General features: G+C 42.0%; 1 protein-coding gene across 5 annotated transcripts in view; it reads right to left on the bottom strand.

Moving 5' to 3' along the window:
• The window catches only part of RBL1 (RB transcriptional corepressor like 1), a 100609-nt gene that overhangs the window by 61792 nt on the left and 12606 nt on the right, over positions 1-26211 (bottom strand). For 4 of the 5 annotated variants that reach the window (XM_039497960.1, XM_039497965.1, XM_039497964.1 and 1 more), the window contains exons 2-11: positions 25768-25901; positions 24458-24658; positions 20154-20215; positions 19935-20063; positions 19683-19843; positions 17631-17680; positions 16900-17086; positions 5678-5844; positions 2957-3069; positions 1026-1129 (exon numbers count right to left, since the gene is read on the bottom strand). In XM_039497960.1, the coding sequence (XP_039353894.1) occupies positions 1026-1129; positions 2957-3069; positions 5678-5844; positions 16900-17086; positions 17631-17680; positions 19683-19843; positions 19935-20063; positions 20154-20215; positions 24458-24658; positions 25768-25901 (1308 nt within the window). The remainder of the gene's footprint in view (positions 1-1025; positions 1130-2956; positions 3070-5677; positions 5845-16899; positions 17087-17630; positions 17681-19682; positions 19844-19934; positions 20064-20153; positions 20216-24457; positions 24659-25767; positions 25902-26211) is intronic. The other variant, XM_039497961.1, reaches the window with a different exon arrangement.

The raw sequence follows: 26211 nt of genomic DNA, 5'->3' as shown, positions 1-26211 counted from the left end.
GAGTCCTGACTGGCTTCGTATGGAGTAGTTCCAGAGCATCGCCCAGTTACTCCGTAACAGGTATATATCACATATCAGACACATATGAGTTAGGAAAAAAAGGAGTTATCAGTATTAAATGCAGATGAAAGGAATCATTTGAGATGCAGGAGAGAATCATAACATACAGAAGAAAAACAATCTTGGAGAGAAATATTTGCAAGACACTTTTCTTTATCAGTTCAAATTACTTGACAATCCAGTTTTTGATTTAAAATCAGGTAAGATTTCACCTTTGTTGTAATTAGGGATGTAAAATAGTAAACAATTAACTGATAAGCATTAGTCTTACCCAATTACTCACCCTAACCGTTAGCCCCCAATCCCGAGCTGAACCAGCCGGCCAGAGCAACCCCAGCCCCTCTCCCTTTAATTAGTTAACCAGTTAAATGATATACACCGCTACCTTGATATACCACCACTCAATACAACATGAATTTGGATATAACGCGGTAAAGCAGTGCTCCAAGGGCGGGAGAGGGGTGCTGCACACTCCAGTGGATCAAAGCAAGTTCAATATAACACGGTTTTCACTTAAGATTTTTTGGCTCCCAAGGGCAGGGTTATATTGAGGTAGAGGTGTAATTTTAATCATTTAAATGGTTAACATTTAAAACGATATTTATATCCCTAGTTGTAATACAGCAGTGTGTGTAGGATTTAGTACACAGCCATAAGAAAATATAAGGAAGGAACTATGTTAGTTGAAAGACTAGCAGTACTGAACAAATATTGAGCCCTCAGGAAATTACAGCTGGGTCAAATATGTTGAAATAATCTCATTTAAGGAATGAAATTAATATTAAACTGGAAAATTGAGCCCATCAATCTGCTATTAGCTAGTGAATAGACAAGGAACCAATTCTACCTTCAGATTGATTTAAATGGGAGCTGTGCGGACTGACCCAAATACATAATTTTTCTGAAAGTATTCACAAGGGTGAACTTAAGGAAGAGGCGGCTTTTCTGTTCCATACTCTACTTACTGTCATGTCCTTCCCATGCAATCTTCGTGTTTCTTGTACCACTATCGTCTCCAAAATTTTGTAATACAAAATCTCTGCCAGTTTTAGTCTGTTAATAGCAAAATCTGCAATTGAAACCAAACATTGCTGAACGCTTGTATTCCAAGTCAGCAGTTGGGGGGAGGGATGGGGGGGGGGGAGGAGGAGGAGGAGGAGATGAATAAACAGTCTTAAGTTAACCAGTATTTTACTTTCCATAACAGAAACACACGTGTGTTGTAAGCCAAGAGGAAATACTACTCTGAATGTCTTTCGTAATGCTATGTGAAACAAATCTTACATGCAATTAACATATTTCATACACTTTAGATGTTCAAACTTTAGGAATGCTTATGTGTAAGGTCTCCACTCCAGTTTTGTAAAAGTCTTCTGAATTTCAAATATGTAATGAGTTGCATTAACACCCATACAAGAAAGTTCATTTAATTAAGAAACGCTTTCCCACTTATGTAGTTTTTGTGTATACAATTTCCTTTTAATTTTCTCTCTTAAAAATAATGTTAGATTAATGCAAATTTATAGTCTCTTAAGAGTTTCAATACAATTTATTTCAAGTCCTATTTTGAACTACAGTAACTCCTTGCTTAACATTGTAGTTATGTTCCTGAAAAATGCTACATTAAACGAAACGATGTTAAGTGAATCCAATTTCCCTATAAGAATTAATGTAAATGGGGGGAATTTTTTTTTCCACCAGACAAAAGACTATGTATATTTAGCTATACATACACATAGAGTATAAGTTTTAAACAACTTAATACTGTACACAGCAATGATTGTGAAGCTTGGTTGAGGTGGTGGAGTCAGAGGGTGGAGTATTTCCCAGGGAATGTCTTGCTGCTAAATGATGAACTAGCACTCAACTGAGCCCTCAAGGATTAACATATTGTTGTTAATGTAGCTTCTCACTCTACAAGGCAGTACGAATGGAGGGAGGAGAGACAGAAACGTGGCAGTGGCTGCAAACATTCCCTGTGGAAACTGAACATGATGATGAACCCACGCTATCCCAATGGAGCTCACCACTCCCTCCACTTTCCAAAGTGCTGAGGGGGGTGGCATATGTGAGAGAGACACGGCAGTGGGTGGAGGGACACCTCAACTGTCCAGCAATTGATAGTCTGCTGGGCGGCTGCCGCACAGGGAACTTAGAGGAGCTGTCAGAGGGGCGCTGCCAGCCCACCCTGGTTCCAAGCCCCCACCAGCTAGCTCCAACGGCAGCAGGCGGCTGCCAAACAGCATTATAAGGGAGCATTGCGCAACTTTAAACGAACATGTTCTCTAATAGATCAGCGATGTAACAACAAAACAATGTTAACCGGGACGACGTTAAGTGAGGAGTTACTGTATAACCTTGCATGGTTTCATTCAACTCTGTACAATGTCCTGTTTGGTATTATTGACCTGTTGCAATGAAAAGATGCAACAAGTTTTGAACCAATGAGTAGTGGTTCAATATTTTTAAAGTTATTATTGCCTTTACTAAAGCATCCCTTATTTATTAAAGTAAACTTTTCAATGCAATATTCTTACTATCTTATAAATATCTCAATAGGAGTTGTACTGAAGGCACCTTCACCTCCATGGAGTTGGGATTGATGTATGGATGAAATGTCCCAGAAACACACACTATAAGGACATTTCTCTCTTCAAAATTTTGATCAGCCTGGCCCAATCAATCAATGAGGAGCTGGAGTAATATTAGTACATTTCTATGCAGCGAGTTGCCCCTCCATTGAAAAGTCAGTTTTCATCTACACCAATCGTTCATTTTACTAAGTACATGAAGAATCAGCCCAAGCATTTTTTCTTCCCATAAATGTGTCCCCTTTGATACACAAGTGATGCACTTCAATATGCTGAAACATTCTATGCATTTCACATATTCCTACCTATGTGAGATCCTGGCTGGTCATCTGTTGACTGAGTATAACTCCGACAGAAAGCCTCACCTATGTCTTTAACTCGATTCATGATGCTTTCCATAGGGTTGCGTACACAAGACCTATAGCAGGACCCAGAGAGAAACCTCATTTGTGTATTACAGAAACATAAAAGAGCCCCCCCGATAGGATTAATTTCACCAAGCTTTCCTCTTGGCAACCAATGTCCTATCCTGTGATGTATTTTACACTCTGGACAGCACACGTTCAAAAAGGTTTACAAGCTAACCAGAAAGAGAGATAGTTTGTTGGTTTTAATACTTTTACTTGCAAGTCCGATTCCGAACTGTAACCTTGCCTTATTTCATTCTGTTACGTACAACATTCTGTTTAATGGTTACTGACCTGTGGTACACAAAGAAAAGATGCCACGTGTTCCAGAACAAAGAGTAGCAGTACATTAATTTTTAAAAGGCCATATAGGATTTGGTAGTTTGAGAAGATGGAGAGCTTGTCTACACAGTGGAGTAATGCACACTATGAAGGTGTGATTTCTAAAGGGCACTAATCATTGTGGATTAACTGCTCTGAGTAGACCCTGCTGGTGCACACTAAAGACTTCCTAGTGCACTTTAATGTAGTAAGTACTAGTGCTTACTATGTTAAAAGTGTACTAAGAACTTTTAGTGTGCATCAGCAGGCACAGACCAATTAATCCGCAACACATTAAGGTACTTTAGGAATCTCACCCCCATAGTGTGCATTACTCCCTATGTAGACTAGCCCTGACTAACCCCATCATCATTTTTGGACATGAGGAGTGCTTGATAAAGAATGTGCTTATATAAACTGAATTCTGTTCTCCAGAGCAGTGCACTAGCTCCCCTCTTTAGAAATAATAATGGACTTTTGTTTCTTTTTAACCTTACATTACTTCTACTTTTATATTATCTTAACAGTATTAAAGTACTATGTAATAACGCTGAGCATCCAAACAGGGAGATTGTGGGAGGATTTTAGAAATTATTTTAAATTATGCAAATTGCTACCACACAATTAAGAGAGAAGGAGGAAGAGAGACAGAAGAAACCTATTGATACAAATTAAACAAGAGGAAATGGAGTGTGCCCTTGAGACCCAGAGCAGTGACTCTGAAAGGGGGGGGGGGGGAAGAGGGGGAGTGTCACAGTGGATAATCAGCCAACCAACTCCCAGTGCGACACTATGACCAAAAGGGCTACTAAAATTATTGGATGTATAAATGGGAATATCAAGTAGAAGTAGAGAGGTTATATAATCTTTTAGTTGGTACGGGTGCAACTGCTACTGGAATACTATGTCCATTTCTGGTGCCCCCAACATGAAGAATGTTGAATATAGGAGAGAGTTCAGAGAAGAGCAATGAGAAAGGATTAGAAAAAACATGCTTTACGGCCGGGGTCGGCAACCTTTCAGAAGTGGTGAGCCGAGTTTTCATGTATTCACTCTAATTTAAGGTTTGGCGTGCCAGTAATACATTTTAATGTTTTTAGAAGGTCTCTTTCTATAAGTCTAATATATATAACTAAATTATTATTGTATGTAAAGTAAATAAGGTTTTTAAAATGTTTAAGCAGCTTCATTTAAAATTAAAGTAAAGTGCAGAGCCCCCCAGACTGGTGGCCAGGACCCAGGCAGTATGAGTGCCACTGAAAACCAGCTCGTGTGCTGCCTTTGGCACATGTGCTATAGGTTGCCTACCCCTGCCTTACAGTGACAGACTCAGAGAGCTCAATCTGTTTAGATGATCAAAGAGAAGATCTGATGTGATCTGAACACTATATATGAAGTACCTACATGGGGAACAGAAATTTCATAATAGAAGGCTCTTCTTTCTAGCAGACAAAGGTATAACAAGATCCAATGGCTGCAAATGGAAGCTATTCAAACACAAAATAAGGGGCAAATCTTGAAACAATTTACAAGGGTTGTGGTGGATTCTCCATCACTGGAAATTTTTAAGTCAAGAATGGATGTTTTTCCTGAAGGATATGCCCTAGTCAAACAGGAATTAACTCAGAGAAGTCCCATGGGCTGTGTTATAAAGGGGGTCAGACTAGATGATCGTAATGGTCCCTTCTAACTTTATAATCCATGAATCTAGAAGATTAAAGTTCATTGGAGGAGCTGAATGCTAAAGACTAATGGCAGGCTCTAGGCTGTGTTCTATTCACTTTCACAACTTGCACTTAAAAGAAGACTGTAACTGCCTCTTTAGTCGGTAGACAGGACTGTCATACACTACTCTCTTCCTTGGTAGATGACTTCTATCAGACTAGGATTTAATTTGTCCAAATTTGCTTTTGTTAAGAAATGGATTTTTTTTTCTGTCAAACTTGTTATACCAACAGTGTCAATAAAAAACAGATTCACAAATTATGATTAGCTGATGAGTAAAAAAATTTGGCCCTATTAATCTAAGAGTAAGTAATGAGTTTTTTTGTTTTTTTTTAAAAAGCCATACTTTTCCAGAAGCACAGATTCATTAAGAAATAAAAGGTTTAGTTCCTCACAATAAGGCCTTTCAAATGGAAACACTAAGACGGCAGGTCGGTCTTTTCCCCCAGCAACCCTCATAAAACCTTTTAAAGAGACTTCAGTATGGAGTAAAAATGTAGTAGCCTAACAAAACCAAGTCTGAAGAGAGGGGTCACCTTTTGTAATGAAAGTAGGGGTAAGTGACATGCTTACTCGAAGATAGCTATAAGCTGTTCACTTGGTGCATTTTTCAACCCAGCCACAATGCTCTGTAACCGGCTCACACTTTGTGTTGCTGAAGCAACAGGAGTGATTACTGCTTCCTTCTCTCTCAGGTATCTCCTTCCTGTCAGTGGTGTAGAAGGTGCAAATGATCTTTTCTGCGAAGTAAGAGAGAAAATAAGTTAAATCATCAAAAATTATGTTTCTACAGATATTTTGAGACATGAACTGCAAAGTCATTCATAGAACTCACAGGTACACCACAAGCCACAGGGAAAATGAGTATGCCACCACTACAGTCACTACCACAAAATAGGCTGAGATTTAAAGTAAAGTGTTTTTAAGGGCAAGTTCTATAACAAATTACAAACCTAATGAAATCCCCAACTAAAAGTCAGAAGTTTAAGCAAAGAGAGAAATCAATAAAATACAAGACTTAAACGTCTTAAAAACATAAAGAGGTTTAAGATCACTGAAACACTGACAAATGGTAAAGGCAAGACCACTCCAATTCGTAGCCACAACTACCTGATGACACAGAACTACTGTATAATCAACCTCCCCTTTTAATCTAATATATTTATCATACATGCTGCAATTGCAATTCAGTTCCAAAGCTCTTCTCTGCATGCACCACATTTGGGTTTAAATTATACATATATTTTACAAAATTTACTAATATTTCAAGTGAAGCAATGACATTCAAAGAAAGCTGAAGCAGTATTTGTAAACACTGAAAGACTATATATAAAACAACCAATCTTTCTCGCACTGCCCACTGAAAGCCACTTCCCCTATTCTATCCTTGCCTCATTCAATTATCTACAGACCCCAGTTCACTCCTTAGTACAAAAGTTTCCCATTCAGAAAACTGAGCTTCCTTTAGAAGTGAATTAATGTAATTTTAAGAAACAAGCTATTTGATATTAGAAATATTTTGGGGCAGTTTCCCAGCTGCAATCAAGGACGATTTGACACAGATGGGGGGGGATTCTCCATCCACTTCCAAAGGTGCCCAATTCACTACCAGTCACAGGACTGCGCTGTGCAAGTCTCCCAGTCCAAGTTAAACCAGCCTGAAGGCTGCTCTAGCCTGCATCCCATGCCTGCAACCTCATTATTGAATGAGCCCCACCTGCCACTGAAATGGCACTAAAGCTGCTATACCACCTGAGGATAGCAGCTTTAGTGGGAAGAGATCCTCTGGGGGATAGAGCCATCTATTTGAAAGCTGCCAATGGAGTGGTGCAAAGTGGCTGGAACACAGCCCTGGACTGTATTGATTATATTTTCCATTTCCAAAATTCAAGATATGAATCACCTGGATCAATCAGTCTTCAGCTGTTGTTAAGACTGTGCCGATCACAACACATCCGCCATTCTTCTTGCATTCTTGCCTTTCTTCTCCATGTTCGTCCGAAACATTTAACAACGTTTTCTTCCCATCTTCTTGGAGACTGACCAGGTGGTCTTTTCTGTTCTCGCGAGTATCACTCAGTAATGATTGCGGTCCCCCTATTGTCCGTGAACTGTGCTATGTGGCCCGCCCATTGTATCTTCTTATATCTGCTTTCTATGACAATATCTTTCACACCACTGCATTCTCTAATCATTTCATTTGGGATACGATCCAGAAGGGAAATTCCCAACACAGCTTGTTCCATTGCCCTTTCAGCTACTGACAGCCACTGTTCTTCTCTCTTCATCAGTGCCCAGGTTTCACTGCCATACAGCATGGCTGGCAGCACTGTTGAATTGAAGATATTTGTACGTGTGGTCTTGTCGATGTTTCCTTTGAGGACGTCCTTGATGGAATTAAACACACACCATCCTGCCCAAATCCTTAACGAGAATTCTCCGTTCATGTCTTGGCATATATTAACTTCTTGGCCCAAATATACGTACTGTTCCACTTTTTCAATTTCTTCTCCTGTTATCGTTATTTGGGCTTTTCTTAAGACGTCTGATCGCATGTATTTAGTTTTGCAACAGTTCATTTTCAGACCGACCTGACTGCTTTTCCTGTCGAGTCTTCATAGCATGCTCTGCAGTTGGCTGGTGTTTTTGGCAATTAGTACGATGTCATCCGTGAATCTGAGATGAGATAATCAGACTCCATTTATATTAACACCACTCCTCCAATTGATCTTGTTCATAACCATTTCAAGGCAGGCAGTAAATAGTTTTGGTGAAATCGTATCTCCTTGCTTTACACCTTTCTCAACTGGGATGCGGAGGGGAGTTTCAAGGAGAGTAATGTCTGTTGTACATCCAGTATTCGCTTCCTTCAACAAACTGATGTATTGCGTATTAATGCCCTGCTCTGTGAGCACCTTTAATATTGCGTTAAACTCTACACTATCGAAGGCCTTTTCATAGTCGACGAAAGCAATGCACAGTGGTAGTCTGTATTCCCTCGCTCTTTCTAGAAGCTGGCTAAGGGTAAATGTATGGTCAATCGTGCTGAAGTTTCTTCAAAATCCTGCCTGCTCTCTTAGCTGTTGTTCATCCAGACTCTGTGAGAGTCAGTTCGTTATCACCTTTGTAAAGCTTTTATAGATATGAGAAGGCAAGCATAAAGGGTGATAGTTCTTAAGATTTTCTTGATTCCCCTTCTTGTACAGCAAGATGGTATTCAACTCCTTCCAGCTTGATGGTATTTTTTCTTCTTCGAGATATTGACGGAAACTTAAAGCGAGGCCCTTCCAAAGTTTTTCGCCTCCTGCGGAAATCATTTCTGACATTATTCCAGCTTTGCCTGGAGCTTTTCCCCATCTTCATCTGGTGTAGTGCACTTCGGACTTCGCTGACTATTATTGGGGGGGGATGCGTTCTTCTGACTTTTGGAGCGTTGGGAGAGAGACATTGATTCTTGATTTGAACAGTTCTGTATAGAAGTTCTTGCAGACCTCCTCCATCCCCGCTCTATCAATTACTGTCTCTCCATCCTTGTTCTTCAACGTTGTTATGCTCAATCTATACTGCGCCAATTCCCACTTGCATGTCCTGAGGCACTTGTGATTCAGCTGTTTTAAGGAGCTTTTCTTTCCAGAAGCTCTCAAAAAGTCATCCTTCAGTTTTTGCCGTATAAGTTTGCACAGAATGGAGTACTCGAGGTTGTTATCCGAGCTCCTTTTCATATTTCTCCACTTCTCTAACAAACTTTTCATTTATTAGAGATTCTTCCCTTTGCCTTCATCTTTTCAATTTCAGCTGCTTTTATGCAACGGCTCAGCTCGTCAGCAAAGATATTATAGTCCTCATCACACTTTTCCATCTGGCTCCAGTCAAACCCAGAAATCGCTTTCTTCATAGAATCATAGATTATTAGGGTTGGAAGGGACCTCAGGAGATCATCTAGTCCAACCCCCTGCTCAAAGCAGGACCAATCCCCAAATCCCTAAATGGCCCCCTCAAGGATTGAACTCACAACCCTGGGTTTAGCAGGCCAATGCTCAAACCACTGAGCTATCCCTCCCCCCATTTGCTTCATCAAATGTCTTTGGGCGCTGTTTCCTGTTTGCCATCTGTAAAGCTCTCTTTTCCACTACTTGGTCGAAAATCAACTTTGCTCTAAGCAGGCGATGGTCACTGCTGGTGCTGAAGGGCTGCACCACAGAGACATCTTGAAGCATGCGCCTTTGATTGACTAAAATATAGTCTATTTCATTCTTACTCTTTGCGTTTGGCATGATCCATGTCCATCTTTTTGCAATCTTCTTTTTGTACTAGGTGTTTGCCACGTACAGTTCTTTAGTTTCTGACATCATTACTAGCCTCTCCCCTCTTTCATTTCTTTCACTGCTGCCGTATCTCCCTATGAACTTTTCGCCAGCTTTCCCTCGCCCGACCTTAGCGTTGAAATCTCCCCTCGTGACAGTGTAAGTGGACTTTTGCGCGAGGGCTCTTTCGAGCTCTTGGTAGAATTCTTCCACTTCTTCATTCTGACTTGCATTTGTGGGAGTGTAGGCCTGGATGACCTTGAGGATGGCTTTTCACTCCATCTGAAGATGCAGCACACCAATATGTAATATTAGCTGGCATGATATGGCTTTCAAAACCCAATCCTTACTAACGATAAATCCGACTCCTCCAACATTTCTAGTGCCATCTCCCTTTCCGAGCCTCACAGCACCCCCACCCTTCCAGTTGACTTCCAACTCTTTCTTGTGTCAGGCTTTGCAGATACTGAGGATATAGTATCTTTTCTTCTCCTCCATCAGATGGTTTAACGCAGGGGTTGGCGACCTTTCAGAAGTGGTGTGCCGAGTCTGCGTTTATTCACTCTAATTTAAGGTTCGGCGTGCCAGTAATACATTTTAATGTTTTTAGAAGGTCTCTTTTTATAAGTTTAGAATATATAACTAAACTATTGTTGTATGTAAAGTAAATAAGGTTTTTAAAATGTTGAAGAAGTTTAATTTAAAATTAAATTAAAATGCAGAGTCCCCCAGACTGGTGGCCAGGACCCGGGCAGCGTGAGTGCCACTGAAAATCAGCTCTTTGAAACACGTGCCATAGGTTGCCTACCCCTGGTTTAACGTTTCCTCCCTTGCCAGCAACCTACAATTGTAAGTACACACAGCGAGGGTTGTCCTTTTCCATGTTGGCCTTAGCAACCTCTCGTCGCTCAATTTCCACTCCACCACCGAAGAACAGTTTGATGACACGCAGGGATCTAAGATCCATTTACTCATGTTGTTTTAGCTGTTAACTTTAAGCCATCCCACTGGCTAGGTGGGCAGGCATATGTACCTCCTCAAGCTTAGCTGGCCTCCAACCTCTAAAGAGAAGGAAAAACGCTTTTTCCTCAGAGAGCGATCCCCCTCCTTGGATTGGATTGTCCAACACCTTTGTAGCATGGTTAGACGTACCAGGGCATATGCCCCGCTACCATAGTTGTCAGACGGTCAGGGTCACCGCTGCACCACGATGAGGAGCTGAGGTAGGATTTTGCAGCGGAGATATGAATAATGTAAGAAAATATTACTTTTTGTAATATTAAGATGGCCACTTTTGAGAAAGGTTGGAAGGAGCAAGGCTAGCCAGAGCTTTCAAAGTCACAATTTATAAGTAAGCAGAAAGCATAAGAAAGGATCTGCTGTGCTATGAAAATTTAAAAGTTCAGAATGGGTAAAATGGAGTTGAAATCACTGCACACTCACTCACTAAATGTCAAATATAAAGCCCAATAGCTTCGCATTGGATTGAAGAATGATTTTACAAAACTGATCTGTACCAGTGCTTGCTTCTATGAACACTTCTTTTTCACCTGTATCCAACTTATTTTTTAAACTGTCTAAGCAGCATGAAACTAACAACACTTGTCAGCTGTAATTGACACACCATCCTTCAGAGAGACAAAATGGGGGAGGTAATATCTTTTATTCTACCAACTTTTGTCAGTGATAGAGAGCAGCTTTTGAACAATATACAGTTCCTTCTTCAGGTCTGAGCGTCACAGCTAAATGCAAGGTGGAACAGATTTATCATAAGTAGTTAGCATATATTAAAGCAAAGGTTCTCAAACTGGTGGGTGTACCCCGACCCCGGGGGATGCAGAATGTATTCTAGAGGGGATGGGTATGAGAAGCTTTAGCGGGAAAAAAAAACAAAAACAAAACAAACCCTTACTGTACACATTTTACCCACAGCAATGAATAACTAGCAACGATGATTCCTCCAGACATATCAAGTCCTCAGATTACGCTGTGCAGTTTGACGGATTTCTGTTAAGCTTGCATAGCATATATAAAAGTTGTTACCATCTGTACATTAATCCATTTGCTACAACGTGGTAGGCTCATTTAATTGTAAGCATCAACCACAAATTGCAGTTTTTCTTTTGCTATTACAATGGATCATTGGCTCATTTGTGCTACAGGAAAAAAAACAAAATACCCCGACTCAAGTGGAAAAACAAAGAGGCCAAAACTTTTCTGAACTACTTTACTGTACATTAAAAACTAACAATGATCTCATCTTCAGGTACAAGATCTCCAGATAGCTGTCTCAAGCATCCAACCCAACATGGAATTGTTCTGCTCCAAAAAACAGGCGCACCCATCACACTAGTAACAGCATGATGCCAGTAAGCAGTATTTCACTAAAAATTTACATTACTATATACTTAAATGACTGTTTGAATAAATGCCTGTTTTTAATATTTAGTAAGAGTTGCATGTTGATTTTGTTTTTTAAAATCAGTATATGTACTGTGTGGCAGCGGGGAGGAGGAACAAACGACTACAGAGCCAAAGAAGGGGAGAGTGGTCAAATAAGTTTGAGAACCACTGTATTAAGGGACCATTCAAAGCAGAGTGCCCCTCTGCAGTCACAGGACAAAAAGAGGGAATCACTGGTTAGATTGTTGTAATAAGTAGGGCCCTACCAAATTCACAGTCCATTTTCATCAATTTCACAGTCAAAGGACTTTAAAAATTATAAATTTCATGTTTTCAGCTATTTAAATCTGAAATTTCACAGTGTTGTAATTGTAGGGATCCTAACCCAGAAAGGAATTTGGGGGAGAAGGGGTGTCGCAAGGTGGTGGTACTATTTCTGCTTTTCTTCTGCGCAATTGCTGGTGGCAGCACTGCCTGAGAGCTGGGCAGATGGAGAGCAGTGGCTGCTGGCCGGAAGCCCAGCTCTGAAGGCAGAGGCACTGCCAGCAGCAGCGCAGAAGTAAGGATGGCCTGGTATGGTGTTGCCACCCTTACTTCTGTGCTGCTGCCTGCAGAGCTGGGCCCTCAGTCAGCAGCTGCCACTCTCTGGCCGCCCAGCTCTAAAGGCAGCAGCGCAGATATGGTATTGCCACCTTTACTTCTGCACTGCTGCTGGTGGGGCACCATTGTCAGAGCTGGGAACCCGGCCAACAGCCACTGCTCTCTGGCCACCCAGCTCTGAAGGCAGTGCAGAAGTAAGGGTGGCAATACCGTGACCCTCCCTGTAACTCCCTTTAGGGTCAGAGCCCCCAATTTGAGAAATGCCTGTCTCCCCCATGAAATCTGTATAGTGCAGAGTAAAAGCACACATAAGACCAGGTTTCACAGGGGGAGGTCAGATTTCATGGCCCATGATGTGTTTTTCATGGCTGTGAATTTGGTAGGGCCCTAGTAATAAGCCATAAATCCAATGTCTCTGTTCAGTCCATGATTTTTAGTGTCTAGCAGTTATGAATTTAAGATCTCAAGCTTGTCTTTTGAAAGTAACGTGCAGGTTTCTTTAAGGATGAGGACTGATAGGTCAGAGTGATCGGTTTGGGAAAGTGTTCACCCACAGGAGATAGGAAAATGATAAAAGACAAAATACCCTGTATGAGATCATTTGAGAGCATAGTGATGGTCTGGCTTCACCCACATAGCTGTTATTGGGGCATTTTGAGCACTGGATGAGCTATACCACAAGTTGTGATAAGCACGTGTAAGATCCATGGATCTTGAAAGGTGTGTGGGGTGTTGATCATTGTAGCAGTGGAGATGTGTCTGCAGGTTATACATCTGTTGTTCTGTCAAGATCTGGTGCTGCTTTGAGTTGGTGTGTCCTGATCTGTGGCAAGCCTGCTTATGATGAGCATAGCAAGGTTGGGGGTTGTTTGAATGCCAGAATTGGGGGTTCAGGAAAGATTTCTTTGCAGGATGGGGTCCCCTTCAAGTATGGGTTGTAACTATTTGATGACACCCCATATAGGTTCCAGTGGGATGGTAGGCAACAACTAGGGGTGTGCGGTTGGAGGGGTTTTTATTTCTGCATTGAAGCAGGTTCTCCGAGTATTTAGGTGGCCCGTTCCACGATGTGATCTACTTCTCTGGCGGAGTGTCCTTGTTTGATGAAGACAGTTAAGTGTGTTAAGGTGTATACTCCAGACTTTCTCCTTGGAGCATATTCTTTGGCATCTGGCTGTAGATAACAGATTCTTTGATGCGATCTGTGTGGTTACTAAATCTATAAAAGGTAGATGTGGTGGGTTTCTTGTATATATATTTCTCTATACAGTTTCACTGCTGAAGCCGATTGCGGTTCCCAGGAAGTGGATGCTAATGTGGAAGTGTCCCAGAGAGAGTTTAATGGATGGTGGTGGTGGCTGAAGTTATGGGGGGGAAAAAAAAAAATCTATGGAAAGACAGCTTAAACTCCCTCAGAGGATGGAAATATCATTGATGTATCTCAGGTGTATCATTGGTTTCATGGTGCATTTTTCCAGAAATAATTCTTCATGAAGAGGATGGCATATTGGGGAGCCATCCTAATACCCATGGCTGCTCCCATGGTTTGGGCAAAATGGTTGTTGTTGAATGTAAATATTATGGGTATGGATGAAAAGGATGAGAGGGTTGTCTATTGTCTTGTAAATATCTGAAGCAGGCAGCTATGCTGTCATTGTGATAGATGTTGATGTATAGAGAAGTGACATCCATGGTGTTCTGAGGGAGACTGTTAATGTTGCAGTGTTTGTGGAGTAAGTCATTGGTATCCTGAAGGAAGCTGGCTCTGTGTGGGGGTAGTTTGAGGATCATTTTGGAGAGTACCGATATTCCTTCAGTTAGAGTGCCTTGGCCAGATATGATGGGTCTGCCTGGGATCCCTTGTTTGTCTATCTTGGTAAGCATGTAGAAGGTCCCTGGGGTGGGTTCATGCAGATGAGTTTGTAGATTTTTCTCTTGACTTTTTTTTTTTTTTGGTGGGGGGGTGCGGGGGGAGGATTTTGATGATATCCTTAAGTTCCTGGATAAACTGTGGTGTGGGGTCATCTTTGAGTTCCTTATAGTAAGTGGTGTTGGAGAGTTGTTGGTTGGCCTCGTTAACGAAGTCATCATGTTTGAGGATTACAATGGCACCCTCTTGTCTGCTGGTTTGATCATTATCTTGTGGTTAGATTTCAGTGACTGTATGGCTGTTCTCTCGGCAGTGGAGAGATTATGGGTGGATGTGTTTGTTAAGGATTTTATAGTCAATTTTTTTCCTAAAGCAATCAATGTAATGATCAAGAGCGTGGGTTCATGGTTCATCTGCTCTGATGTCTAGTCAGAGGATTTTTTTCTTATGATTGTCAGTGGGAACGTGGTAACTGACTGGTGTCGTCACTGTTGTGGAAGAATTATTTGATGTAGAAATGGCGGAACAACTCTTTTAGTTCTCCATGTTAGGATGGTATCAGGTACTGCGGTGGGGCAGAAGTTCAGTCCCTTAGAGAGTACAGATAATTCAGCTCCAGTGAGGGGTAGTCTTTACAAATTGATGATGTTTGGGTGTCGTATGTGTGATGGGCACTGGTGCCATGGTTTCTCCCAGTGATGTTCTGTGGGTTGAATGGTCCCTTAGAATATGTACTTACTACTTATGCTAAACAAACAATCTGTTCCATCTTCCATTTAGCTGTAACTCTCAGAATACCTTTCCCAGACCTGAAGAAGAGCTCTGTGTGGCTTGAAAGCTTCTCTCTCTCTCTCTCTCTCTCTCTCTAACAGAAATTGGTCCAATAAAAGATATTACCTCACCCACCTTGTCTCGCTAATATCCTGGCTACAGCTACCCATTATACCCAATCTTTCTGACATCTAATTCTTATTTTCCCCCTTAGTTTTTCTTTTAAAGTGACCACTGAAAATATTTTTCCCATTCTCATCTCAAACATCAGTTGACGATAAAGAGAAATAAGTAGATTTATGCAGCTGGCTTAATTTTTGCAGTTCATCCAGCATGGACAATGAAACTAGACAGATGACGGGCACTTTGTTTCTAGTGTATTTTGACTTCTATTTTTCACAAAATAGTAAAATGTGTTGGGGTTAACTGCCTCGGAGAAGGATTACTTTTTTATTTTTTTAAATCAACACATTTTAAGATTTCTTAATACTCTTATTTGGTTGTACAAGCTAAAAAACCCAGATACAAAGCCTATATTTTCAGACTCAGCTTCTTAAAATGCCAAAGTATACGATGTCACATGACAAAGCATCCTGTGAAGAGTGAGTTCCTAGTTCCAGATATTTGAAGTATTATCTACTGAAGCACCGAGGAAGAGAGATACACCTCTACCCCGACATAATCCGACCTGATATAATGCGGGTTCGCATACAAGGCGGTAAAGCTCTGACACGCTGCTCTGAGCAGCGTGTTAAGGGTGCCGGGCCAGGCCAGGGGTTCAATAAGGGGCAGAGGGTCTCAGGAGCGGTCAGGGGCTCCCCCCACCCCGGGTCTGGGGGCAAGAGCTGTGGGAGGGCACTTTTGGGGGCCCCGCAGTCCCAGAGTGGCCCAGGGGATTAGCAGGGGACTGGGAGCAGCCTGTTCTGCTTCCCTCGTCCTGGCCCCAGCTGTGTCACTTGGGGGAGGGGCTTGGGGGAAGGGATCCCCCCGCACTCACCAGCAGTGGCAAAAGCGGAGCAGCCTGGCCCCAGCCCGCTCCATTCTGCCAGCTCCCAGCCGCAGTGCTCCACTTCCCACCGCAGGTGAACATGGGGGGCATCCTTTCCCTGACCTCCCCGCACCTCACCTGTGGCGGGAAGCAGAGCGCCGCGGTGCTCTGCTTCCCGCTGCAGATGAGTGCAGAGGGCATCCTTTCCCCAACCTCCTTGCACTCACCAGTGGCGGGAAGCAGAGCAGCCCAGCCCCACCCAGCTCCCAGCTGTGATGCTCTACTTCCCACCGCAGGTGAGTGCAGGGCCTTTCCCCAGCTGCCCCCCATCAACACGGCTGGGGCCAGGGCAAGGAAAGCGGAGCGGGCTGGGGCCGCGTCGCTCCACTTCCTGCCGCAGGTGAGTGCGGGGGGGCATCCTTTCCCCAACCTCCCCACACTCACCAGCAGTGGGAAGCAGAGTGCTGCGGCTGGGAGGTGGCAGAGTGGAGCGAGCTAGGGCTGGGCTACTCCGCTTCCCGCCGCTGCCGGTGACTGCCTGTGAGGGGGCGGAGTGGGGTGGGGTGGATAGGGGTCGGAGCAGTCAGGGAACAGGGGGGTTGGGTAGGATCCTGGGAGTAATTAGGGACGGGGGGGTCTCTGGAGGGGGCAGTCAAAGCAAGTTTGATACAACGTGGTCTCACCTATAACGCGGTGAGATTTTTTGTCTCCTGAGGACCATGTTATATCGGGGTAGAGGTGTATAATGAACAATATTCCTGGGTTACATGTAAAATGTATTTTTCCCATTTCTGACAAACAGTGGGCATTGAAACCTGCATACATAAATAATAATAGTGAAATAGACAGGTTACATTACCTTTTCAAAATGCTGCTGAAGATGACACTCCACGTGAGCTCTTGTTGTTGTTTTCCCCACTGGCATGTCAGCAGCAAACTTTCGGGGAGTTCCAATTTCTTCTTCTGCATCTGCTCCTAAGAAAACCCTCTCATCAAAGTCACCCACTGATAAAACATACTCTTCATACTCCTTATTCAATGCTTTGCTGGAAAAGAAGCCATACTGCATTTATTAAGAGTTAGGCTGTTAAAGAAGCCAGAAAAAACTAGCCAATGGAATTAGTCTGTACAGTTGAAAGCAATGAACAGTCAAAACATTTATTAATTTTAGTAATAGCACTCCGTGATTGGAACCTAACCAATATCAGTAATCATGCACATGCTAACGAATGCCTTGACTCCCTTTTTCTAACACCATATCCACACAATATATATACTACCTGTATGGCCCTGAGGATATCACATGGGCTGCAGCTGTGTGCTGACTGGGCCATAAACAGACATGGGGCCATGGGTTGAGAACCACTGCCCTATCCTGATTCCCTTGGGCTCACTGCAGGGCCTGGTCTCCCAGGCCTCTCTTGCTGCTGGTGACCCTGCAAGACTTGATTTCCAGTAAGTATTGGAGCAAGTGAGTTAAGCTCTGCTCCCACTGGAAAATGAAACAGCTGTGGAGCAGAGTTGAGATGTTTCTTGCATGTATAAATGGCTTAAGTTTATCATTGCTTAAGAACATCATCCAGTACTTACTTGTTATCTGCAAAGCTGCAAAAATCCAAGAGGCAGTCTCCTTTTAAAATCTGGAAATGAGAGTTGAAAAATAAGATTACATGTAATACAATTTTTTAAAAAGTAGTAAACCCAAAACCTGTTCAATTCCAGAAGAGTGGAAGCATGATAGTTTAATTATAATGCAGATGATTAGGATCAAAATCATTCTCTGGATTTTTGCTGCACAAGACCTGTGAGGATGAATTTCTTGTACAGACGACATCTCGGCAGTATAAGGCTCAGCACTGATAATGTTTTGCTAGATCCTAGCCATAGAACTATGCTACCAGCTATCCCCATAGGTAGCCTATAAAATTGTTTTATAACATAGTTCTCACATTATTCTCAGTCAGAAAGCTCCTGTCCACAATGATCACAATGCTAGAATCCTGCTGGTATATATAAACACTGCTGTCACTAGCACTGTTCTGCTCCCAGTATAGACAGGGCCTTAGCCAGTCCACATAATGGAGTTTCAGAATCAAGAGGAGAAGGCAAGAGTTCTCTGCTAGTGTATAACTGGGGAAACAAAACAACAAAAACCCACCACCCTGACTAATCTCTCTCCTTCACAAAAGAATGTTTAAACGAAAATACCCACTTTTGCCAAAATGCTCGATTACTAAAACCTGTGCCAATCACTGTGTCCATTTACCTCTGTTATATTCCCACTTGCACTCCTTTCTTTATGTGTAAGGATCATTTCTTTATATGGATGCTACCATTATAAGAACATAATAATGGCCATGCTGGGTCAGACCGAAGATCCATCCAGCCCAGTATCCTGTCTTCCGACAGTGGCCAATGCCAGGTGCCCCAGAGGGAATGAACAGAACAGGTGATCCATCCCGTCGCCCATTCCCAGCTTCTGGCAAATAGAGGCTCGGGACACCATCCCTGCCCATCCTGGCTAATAGCCATTGATAGATAAATTCATGGAGGATAGGTCCAGTTCTTTTTTGAACCCTTTTCAAGAGTAGCAGCCGTGTTAGTCTGTATCCGCAAAAAGAACAGGAGTACTTGTGGCACCTTAGAGACTACCAAATTTATTTCAGCATGAGCTTTCGTGAGCTACAGCTCACTTCGTCGGATGCATCCAAAGAAGTGAGCTGTAGCTCACAAAAGCTCATGCGGAAATAAATTTGGTAGTCTCTAAGGTGCCACAAGTACTCCTGTTCTTTTTGAACTCTGTTGTAGTCTTGGCCTTCACAACATCCTCTGGCAAAGAGTTCTACAGGTTGACTGTGTTGTGTGAAGAAATATTTCCTTTTGTTTGTTTTAAACCTGCTCCCTATTAATTTCATTTGGTGACCTCTAGTTCTTGTGTTATGAGGAGGAGTAAATAACACTTCCTTATTTACTTTCTCCACACCAGTCATGATTTTATAGACCTCTGTCAGATCCCTCTTAGTCATATATTTCCCAGGCTGAAAAGTTCAGTCTTATTAATCTCTCCTTCTATGGAAGCTGTTCCATACCCCTAATCATTTTTGTTGCCTTTCTGAATCTTTTCTAATTCCAATACATTTTTTTGTGATGAGCCGACCACATCTGCACACAGTATTCAAGATGTGGGCGTACCATGGAGTTAGAGGCAATCCGATATTTTCTATATTTCTTAATGATTCCCAACATGGTTAGCTTTTTTGGCTGCTGCTGCATCTTGAGTGGATGTTTTCAGAGAACTATCCACAATGACTCCAATATCTTTGAGTGGCAACAGCTAATTTAGACTCCACCATTTTATATGTACAATTGGGATTATGTTTTCCAATGTACATTACTTTGCATTTAACACCACTGAATTTCATCTGCCATTTTGTTGCCCTATCACCCAGTTTTATGCTACCATTTTGGTTTGAGCATTGGCCTGCTAAACCCAGGGTTGTGAGTTCAATCCTTGAGGGGGCCATTTGGGGATTGGTCCTGCTTTGAGCAGGGGATTGGACTAGATGATCTCTTGAGGTCCCTTCCAACCTTAATAATCTATGATTCTATGATTTTATAAATTCTTAAGTTATCAGTATGTACCTTCCTATCAAAGAGCTTTGAAATGTAGGGTTTAAAGTAGTGTTCCTTTATTCCTTTGGCTTCTACCATAAGTCCATCATGAAGTTCACAAAGTGTGGCAATGATGCAAGGAGGCTCTTCAGAGGCCTTGACTTCATCAGTGTGAAAGTCTGCTGGTAAACCTGAAAAAACCAAAAAGGTCAGCTATGATCAATTATATTTAAAAAAGAACTAACAAGAAAAAATGTCTTTCGAATGCAAACACTAACATACCTTTGAATGATGGATTTAACAACTCTCTCCTATCTGGGTACAAAAGGGCATTTGCAAAAATCAGGTCCAAGCAGCACAGAAGCAAATGATAGGAATTTACTAAATCATCTCCAATCATACAGAAATTCCCTTTAAAAGACAGCATATCACGTCAAATAAAACCACAAAGTTAATCACTCAAAATGTGTACAATGCAGGCAGCTAATGAAAACAGCTTACCCTTGGTGTAAACAAAGAGTGTCCAGCAGAAGTTGAACAGTTCTTTAACACTGCACTTCCTTCTACCAGGAAAAAAAACCAGGAGAAAAGGTAAGACTTCAATCCCATAATACAGGGCATTACTTGTTTGTTTTATGGATAGAAGTCCATTATTTCCTAACGTAAAAAAAATATCGTCAGAACCTAAATTCCCTCTAAGCTGCAAGGCCACACAGCAGCTTATTAAGCATCACACAGGACCTGCTGCAGCCAGGGGAGAGGCGCCCCTCCGCAGCCCCAACCCAGCCTGGACCTGCCACGGCCAGGGGAGAAGCACCCAACCCCTGGCCCCAACCCTGCCATGGCCTAGATCTGCCGCAGCTGGGGGAGAGGTGCCTATCCCAGAGCTGCACAGCGGGGAGAGACACCTCTCTACCCCAGCTTAGGTGCTGCTATAGGGGGAGAGATGGGGGGTGGGGGTGGGAGTGCTCTCTCCCCCCACCGTAGCCCCAGGGCAGCCTACACCCCATAGCCCCTTGCGTCCCTGGCGTCACCCCAGAGCCTGCACCCCTCCTCACCACAACTTCTGTCCCAGTCCTGAGCCCCTCCCACACTCCAAACCTTTTGGTCTCATCCCCGCCACATGAATTTTGTTATGTGCACCAATATGGAGGTGATGTGATATACATCACCTCCATATTGGTGCACATAAAATTCATTCTGCACATGCGTGGGAAAAAAATAGAGGGAACACTGGTCAGAACTACTTCTTGACAATTTTGTTTGAAGTTGAAATACAATTAATTAGGCCTGTCAATTAATCGCAGTTAACACACAATTAACTGAAAAAATTATGATTAAAAAAATTAATCATGATTAATCGCACTATTAAACAGAATACTATTTAAATATTTTTGGATGTTTACTACATTTTATTCTGTGTTGTAATATATTTGAAAAAGTGTACAGTGTTTACTTTATATTTATTTTTTATTACAAACATTTGCACTGTAAAAAAGAAATAGTATTTTCAATTCACCTAATATAAGTACTGTAGTGCAATCTATCATGAAAGCTGAACTTACAAATGTCAAGTTACATATAAAAACTAACTGCATTCAAAAATAAAACAAAGTCCACTCAGTCTTACTTCAGCCAATCTCTCAGACAAGCAAGTTTGGTTACATTTGCAGGAGATAATGCTGCTAGCTTGTTTACAAGGTCACCTGAAAGTGAGAACAGGCATCCACATAGCACTGTTGTAACCATAACAATGTGGCCTCTGGCAGGACACAACTGACAGTATCAATACAGGACAAATTGCTTAGAGCAGGGCACTTACAGCTGAAGGCTGGGTTTCCCACAAACCATCCAAACAGAGAAGACTTCCGTTTTACCCCACTGGCTAACCAGAAGTCATACAAGCAATTCCCTTAGATACTCCAGTTCCCTTGTATCACCACTAGCACCGCTTCTCATAGGGATGAATGGTTATGAAAACCAACACCCCAGTAAAAGAAAAGAGGTTCTCCCCATCCCAAAGGGCCAAGCCCCAGACCCAGGTCAGTATACAAGTCAGATCTTACCCATAAATCATGCTGTTGCCAATCTGTTAGAATCTAAAATCTAAAGGTGTATTCATAAAAAGAAAGAAATATAGATGAGAGTTAGAATTGGTTAAATGGAATAAAATACATACAACAATTGCAAAGTTCTTAGTTCAGGCTTGATGGGATTACTGCTGATTTAAACCAATCAAATCTCTGGAGTACAAACATCCCAGCTTGGATGAGTCGTTTAGTCCTTTGTTTAGAGCAAGGGTCAGCAACCTATGGCACGCGTGCCAAAGACTGCACGTGAGCCGATTTTTAAATGGCAAGCTGCTGCCTGCTGGAGTCCTGGCAGGCAGCAGCGTGCCATTAAAAATCCTGCCCAGCCCAGCCCGGCCCGCTCTTCACTGCCCTCTGCAAACCCTGCCTGGGCAGAAGCTTGGTCCTGCCAGCTTCCCTGCCTCTTCCCGTTAGGGGCGGCTCTACATATTCCGCCGCCCCAAGCAGTCATGCGCGAGAGGCGCCCCGGAGCCCCGGGAGCAGCGGACCTCCCGCGGGCTTGACTGGTGAGGGTCCGCTAGTCGCGCGGCTCAGCTAGACCTCCCGCAGCTGCGGGCGGTTCGCTGGTCCGGCGGCTGCGGTTGAGCTGCCGCAGGCATGCCTGCGGGAGGTCCAGACGACCCGCGCGACCAGCGAACCGTCCGCAGTGAGGAGCGCCCCCTCTGCAGTCATGCCTGCGGCAGGTCCGGTCGTCCCGGGGCTCCATGTTAGTTTGACATGTTAGTTTGAACGTTCCCAGGAAAGCTCAGATGTGGATTGGCGTCTCCCAAAGTCCATTGTCATTTAAGTAAAAAGAACAGGAGTACTTGTGGCACCTTAGAGACTAACAAATTTATTTCAGCATGAGCTTTCGTGAGCTACAGTTCACTTCTTCAGATGCACAGAATGGAACACACAGACGGAGATATTTATACATACAGAGAAGGTGGAAGTATGCATACCAACAGGAAGAGTCTAATCAATTGAGATGAGCTATCATCAGCAGGAGAAAAAAAAAAAAATCTTTTGAAGTGATAATTAAGATGACCCATAGAAGGTGTGAGGAGGAGAACTTAACATAGGGAGATAGATTCAATTAGTGTAATGACCCAACTATTCCCAGTCTCTGTTTAAGCCTGAGTTAATTGTATCTAATTTGCATATTAATTTGAATTCAGCAGTCTCTCTTTGGAGTCTGTTTTTGAAGTATTTTTGTTGCAAAATTGCCACCTTCAAGTCTGTCACTGAGTGGTTAGAGAGGCTGAAGTGTTCTCCCACTGGTTTTTGAATGTTATCATGAATACAGACGGATACAGACTAACACGGCTGCTACTCTGAAACCTGTCATTCAAGTGTTTCTCGACTGGGCACTTACTGAGAATAGTCCTTTCCTCAAGAAGCTGACCAAATATTTCACTGAGGTTACTTAGAATCAAAACACACTGAGATACAAGTATTATAGCCAATATTCATAACTTCAAATACAAAAATGATACACATATAGACAGTATAATCATAATCAGCAAACTACAACCTTTCACAGAAGCCCCCCTTGACCTCCTCTTTATAATATTTGCTGCAAATATATAACAGTGGTCTATACAGTCACAGTTCATGTCAATAACGTCATACCAGCATCGCAAGATATTTATGTGCCAGATGCACTAACCACCATTCCAGAGGATATGCATGCATGCTGATGATGGGTTGTGCTTGATAACAATCCAAAGCAGAGCCGACTGATGCACGTTCATTTTCATCAGAGTCAGATGCCACCAGCAGAAGGTTGATTTTCTTGTTTGGTGGTTCGGGTTCTGCAGTTTCCGCCTCAGAGTGTTGCTCTTTTAAGACTTCTGAAAGCATGCTCCACACCTCGTCCCTCTCAGATTCTGGACGCTACTTCAGATTCTTAAACCTTCGGTCAAGTGCTGTAGCTATCTTTAGAAATCTCACACTGGTACCTTCTTTGCATTTTTTCAGGTCTGCAGTGACAGTGTTTGTAAATCAAACAACATGTGCTGGGTCATCATCTGAGACTGCTATAACATGAAATATATGGCAAAAAGAGGGTAAAACAGAGCAGGGGACATACAGTTCTCCCCCAAGGGGTTCAGTCATAAATTTAATTAACACAGTATTTAACAAACATCATCAGCATGGAAGCACGTCTTCTGGAATTGTGGCTGATGCATGAAGGGGCATACGAATGTTTAGCATATCTGGCACGTAAATACCTTGCAATGCCAGCTATAAAAGTGCCATGTGAATGCCTGTTCTCACTTTCAGATGATATTGTAAATAAGCAGCAGGCAGCACTGTCTCCCGTAAACAAACTTGTTTGTCTTAGAGAATGACTGAACAAGAAGTAGGACTGAGTGGACCTGTAGGCTCTGAAGTTTTACATTGTTACATTACAAAAACAAAACAAAGTTACAGTGTTATTGTTAATGTAACAAAGAAACCCTACATTTGTAAGTTACATTTTCATGATAGAGATTGCACTGCAGTACTTGTATGAGGTGAACTGAAAAATATTTTTAAAATCATTTTTACAGTGCAAATATTTGTAATATAAAGTAAGCACTGTACACTTTGTATTCTGTGTTGTAATAGAAATCAAAATATCTGAAAATGTAGAAAAAACGCAGTCAATTTTTTTGAGTTAATCACATGAGTTAACTGCAATTAATCAACAGCCTTACTTTTCAGTAAAATCATTTACATCTCTCAATATACCTCTGTTTTCTGCTCCTTTGTGGTTTAGGTGTTTCTTCATAAGGGTTTTGAAATACATCCAAAAATATTGGTTCAAACTTTCTGAAAATCACAGTCGATACTTCAAAGTTTCTCTCCAGCCTCTCCATTCGCTCCCGAAATTCCTGCGGCAGGTGTGACATGTCCATCCACTTTTTCATTTTACTAAAAAACTGAATTAAACTTAAAAAAAGTAACATTTAATTATAATTTAATCTCCAGCCATGAAACAGATCAAATAGTTTAGACTAAGATTCTCCCCTCCTCCCCCGCCAATTCTTGATCTTTTCTTAAAAAGATGGACTTTGGGTGAAAACTAAATCTGATTAATTTATTTCTGTAATTAAAGCAGTTACTAAGCAAAGGATAAACACACTTTGCTAGACTCCAGTGCTGAGTATATTCCACACCGTTAACGCTTACTTGTGGATTTCCTTTGGTTTCCACACCCTTGCATAGATTAATTCAGATCAGAGAAGGTGGCTCTTTGGTGGGGTCAGAAAAAAAAAAAAAAGAAGAGTTGAGGGGCAGGCAAAATATAATTTTCACAACTGGGTGCTTAATTCTTCAATACAGGTGTCCTGGTTAAGTACTGAATTAACACTGCAGTGCATAAATACTTATGTAATTATATATCTCTAAGCACCCAAGCATTCATCCAAGTTTCATTGTGAAATAGTCAGCACTTTCAATTTTGAATCCACAATCTGACTTCAAAAATTAATAAAAAATTGCCATGTATTTAGTTTAATGAAGGAAGATGACTTGATTCATGGTGTGTAATTATCTATTGAGGGGAAAAATAATAAATACTAGTGGGCTATTCATAGAATCATAGATTATTAGGGTTGGAAGGGACCTCAGGAGATCATCTAATCCAACCAATCATTTAGAAAGTTAACCATTTAAAAATATTTCATTTAAATGGTTAACTGATTAAAGGGCTGGCTGGGGCCCAGCCAGCACCGCGCCAGACAGGGGTTATTGGTTAAGGTAGGTTGAGTGGGGCCAGCTGGCACAGAGCCAGACTGGGGATTAATGGTTAACGCTTAACCATTAACACTACTGCTTACCGTTAATTGGTTAACATCCCTACTCTGGCCTATGTTTATAGTTGTGCAATATCAATGATGCCCTACTTCCACCACTATGCGGAAAATACCATTCTTCTTTCAGTTAGAATGCAAGTGAAACAGCAGTCAAAAGGGAAGCAGATCTAGAATAAGGGAAAAGAAGCTGCAACTACACACAGATGTTTAGGTCTCTAGAAAAAAGTGAAAAACAAAAAGTACCTTAGTTTGGCTGACCGTAGTATCCTAGTCAGTGAAACGCAGTTTCCTTCCATAAGGCCACTTCCAACCGTGGGAAGTATGCTTTTACGACAAGCAACATACAGAGCACAAGCCAACCAATGCACCACTTCTCCCTGTCAAACCAGAAGTAAACAATCAATGGACAAACTTTTCCAGGGCAACAATGCTCAATTTGCAGTCTCAGCTTTTCATCTACTTCAAGTATCTCTAAAATCATTTGGGACAGTAACAAGAACCAACATTTACTCATGGTTGGATGATTTTTTTATTTTTTTTTTTAAATCTGGCTGGAACAAGGGAACCAAAACTACTTCCTAGGAGTGGAGGACTATCCTTAATTTGCATGGAACAGAGCACACTGCAGCTAGGTAATAATTGGAGATATACCAATCTCCTAGAACTGGAAGGGACCTTGAAAGGTCA

The sequence above is a fragment of the Mauremys reevesii genome, linkage group 13, assembly GCF_016161935.1.
Source record: "Mauremys reevesii isolate NIE-2019 linkage group 13, ASM1616193v1, whole genome shotgun sequence".
Lineage (NCBI taxonomy): Eukaryota > Metazoa > Chordata > Testudines > Geoemydidae > Mauremys > Mauremys reevesii.
Note: the sequence above shows the minus strand (reverse complement) of the source record. Positions and strands in the feature narration are given on the sequence as shown.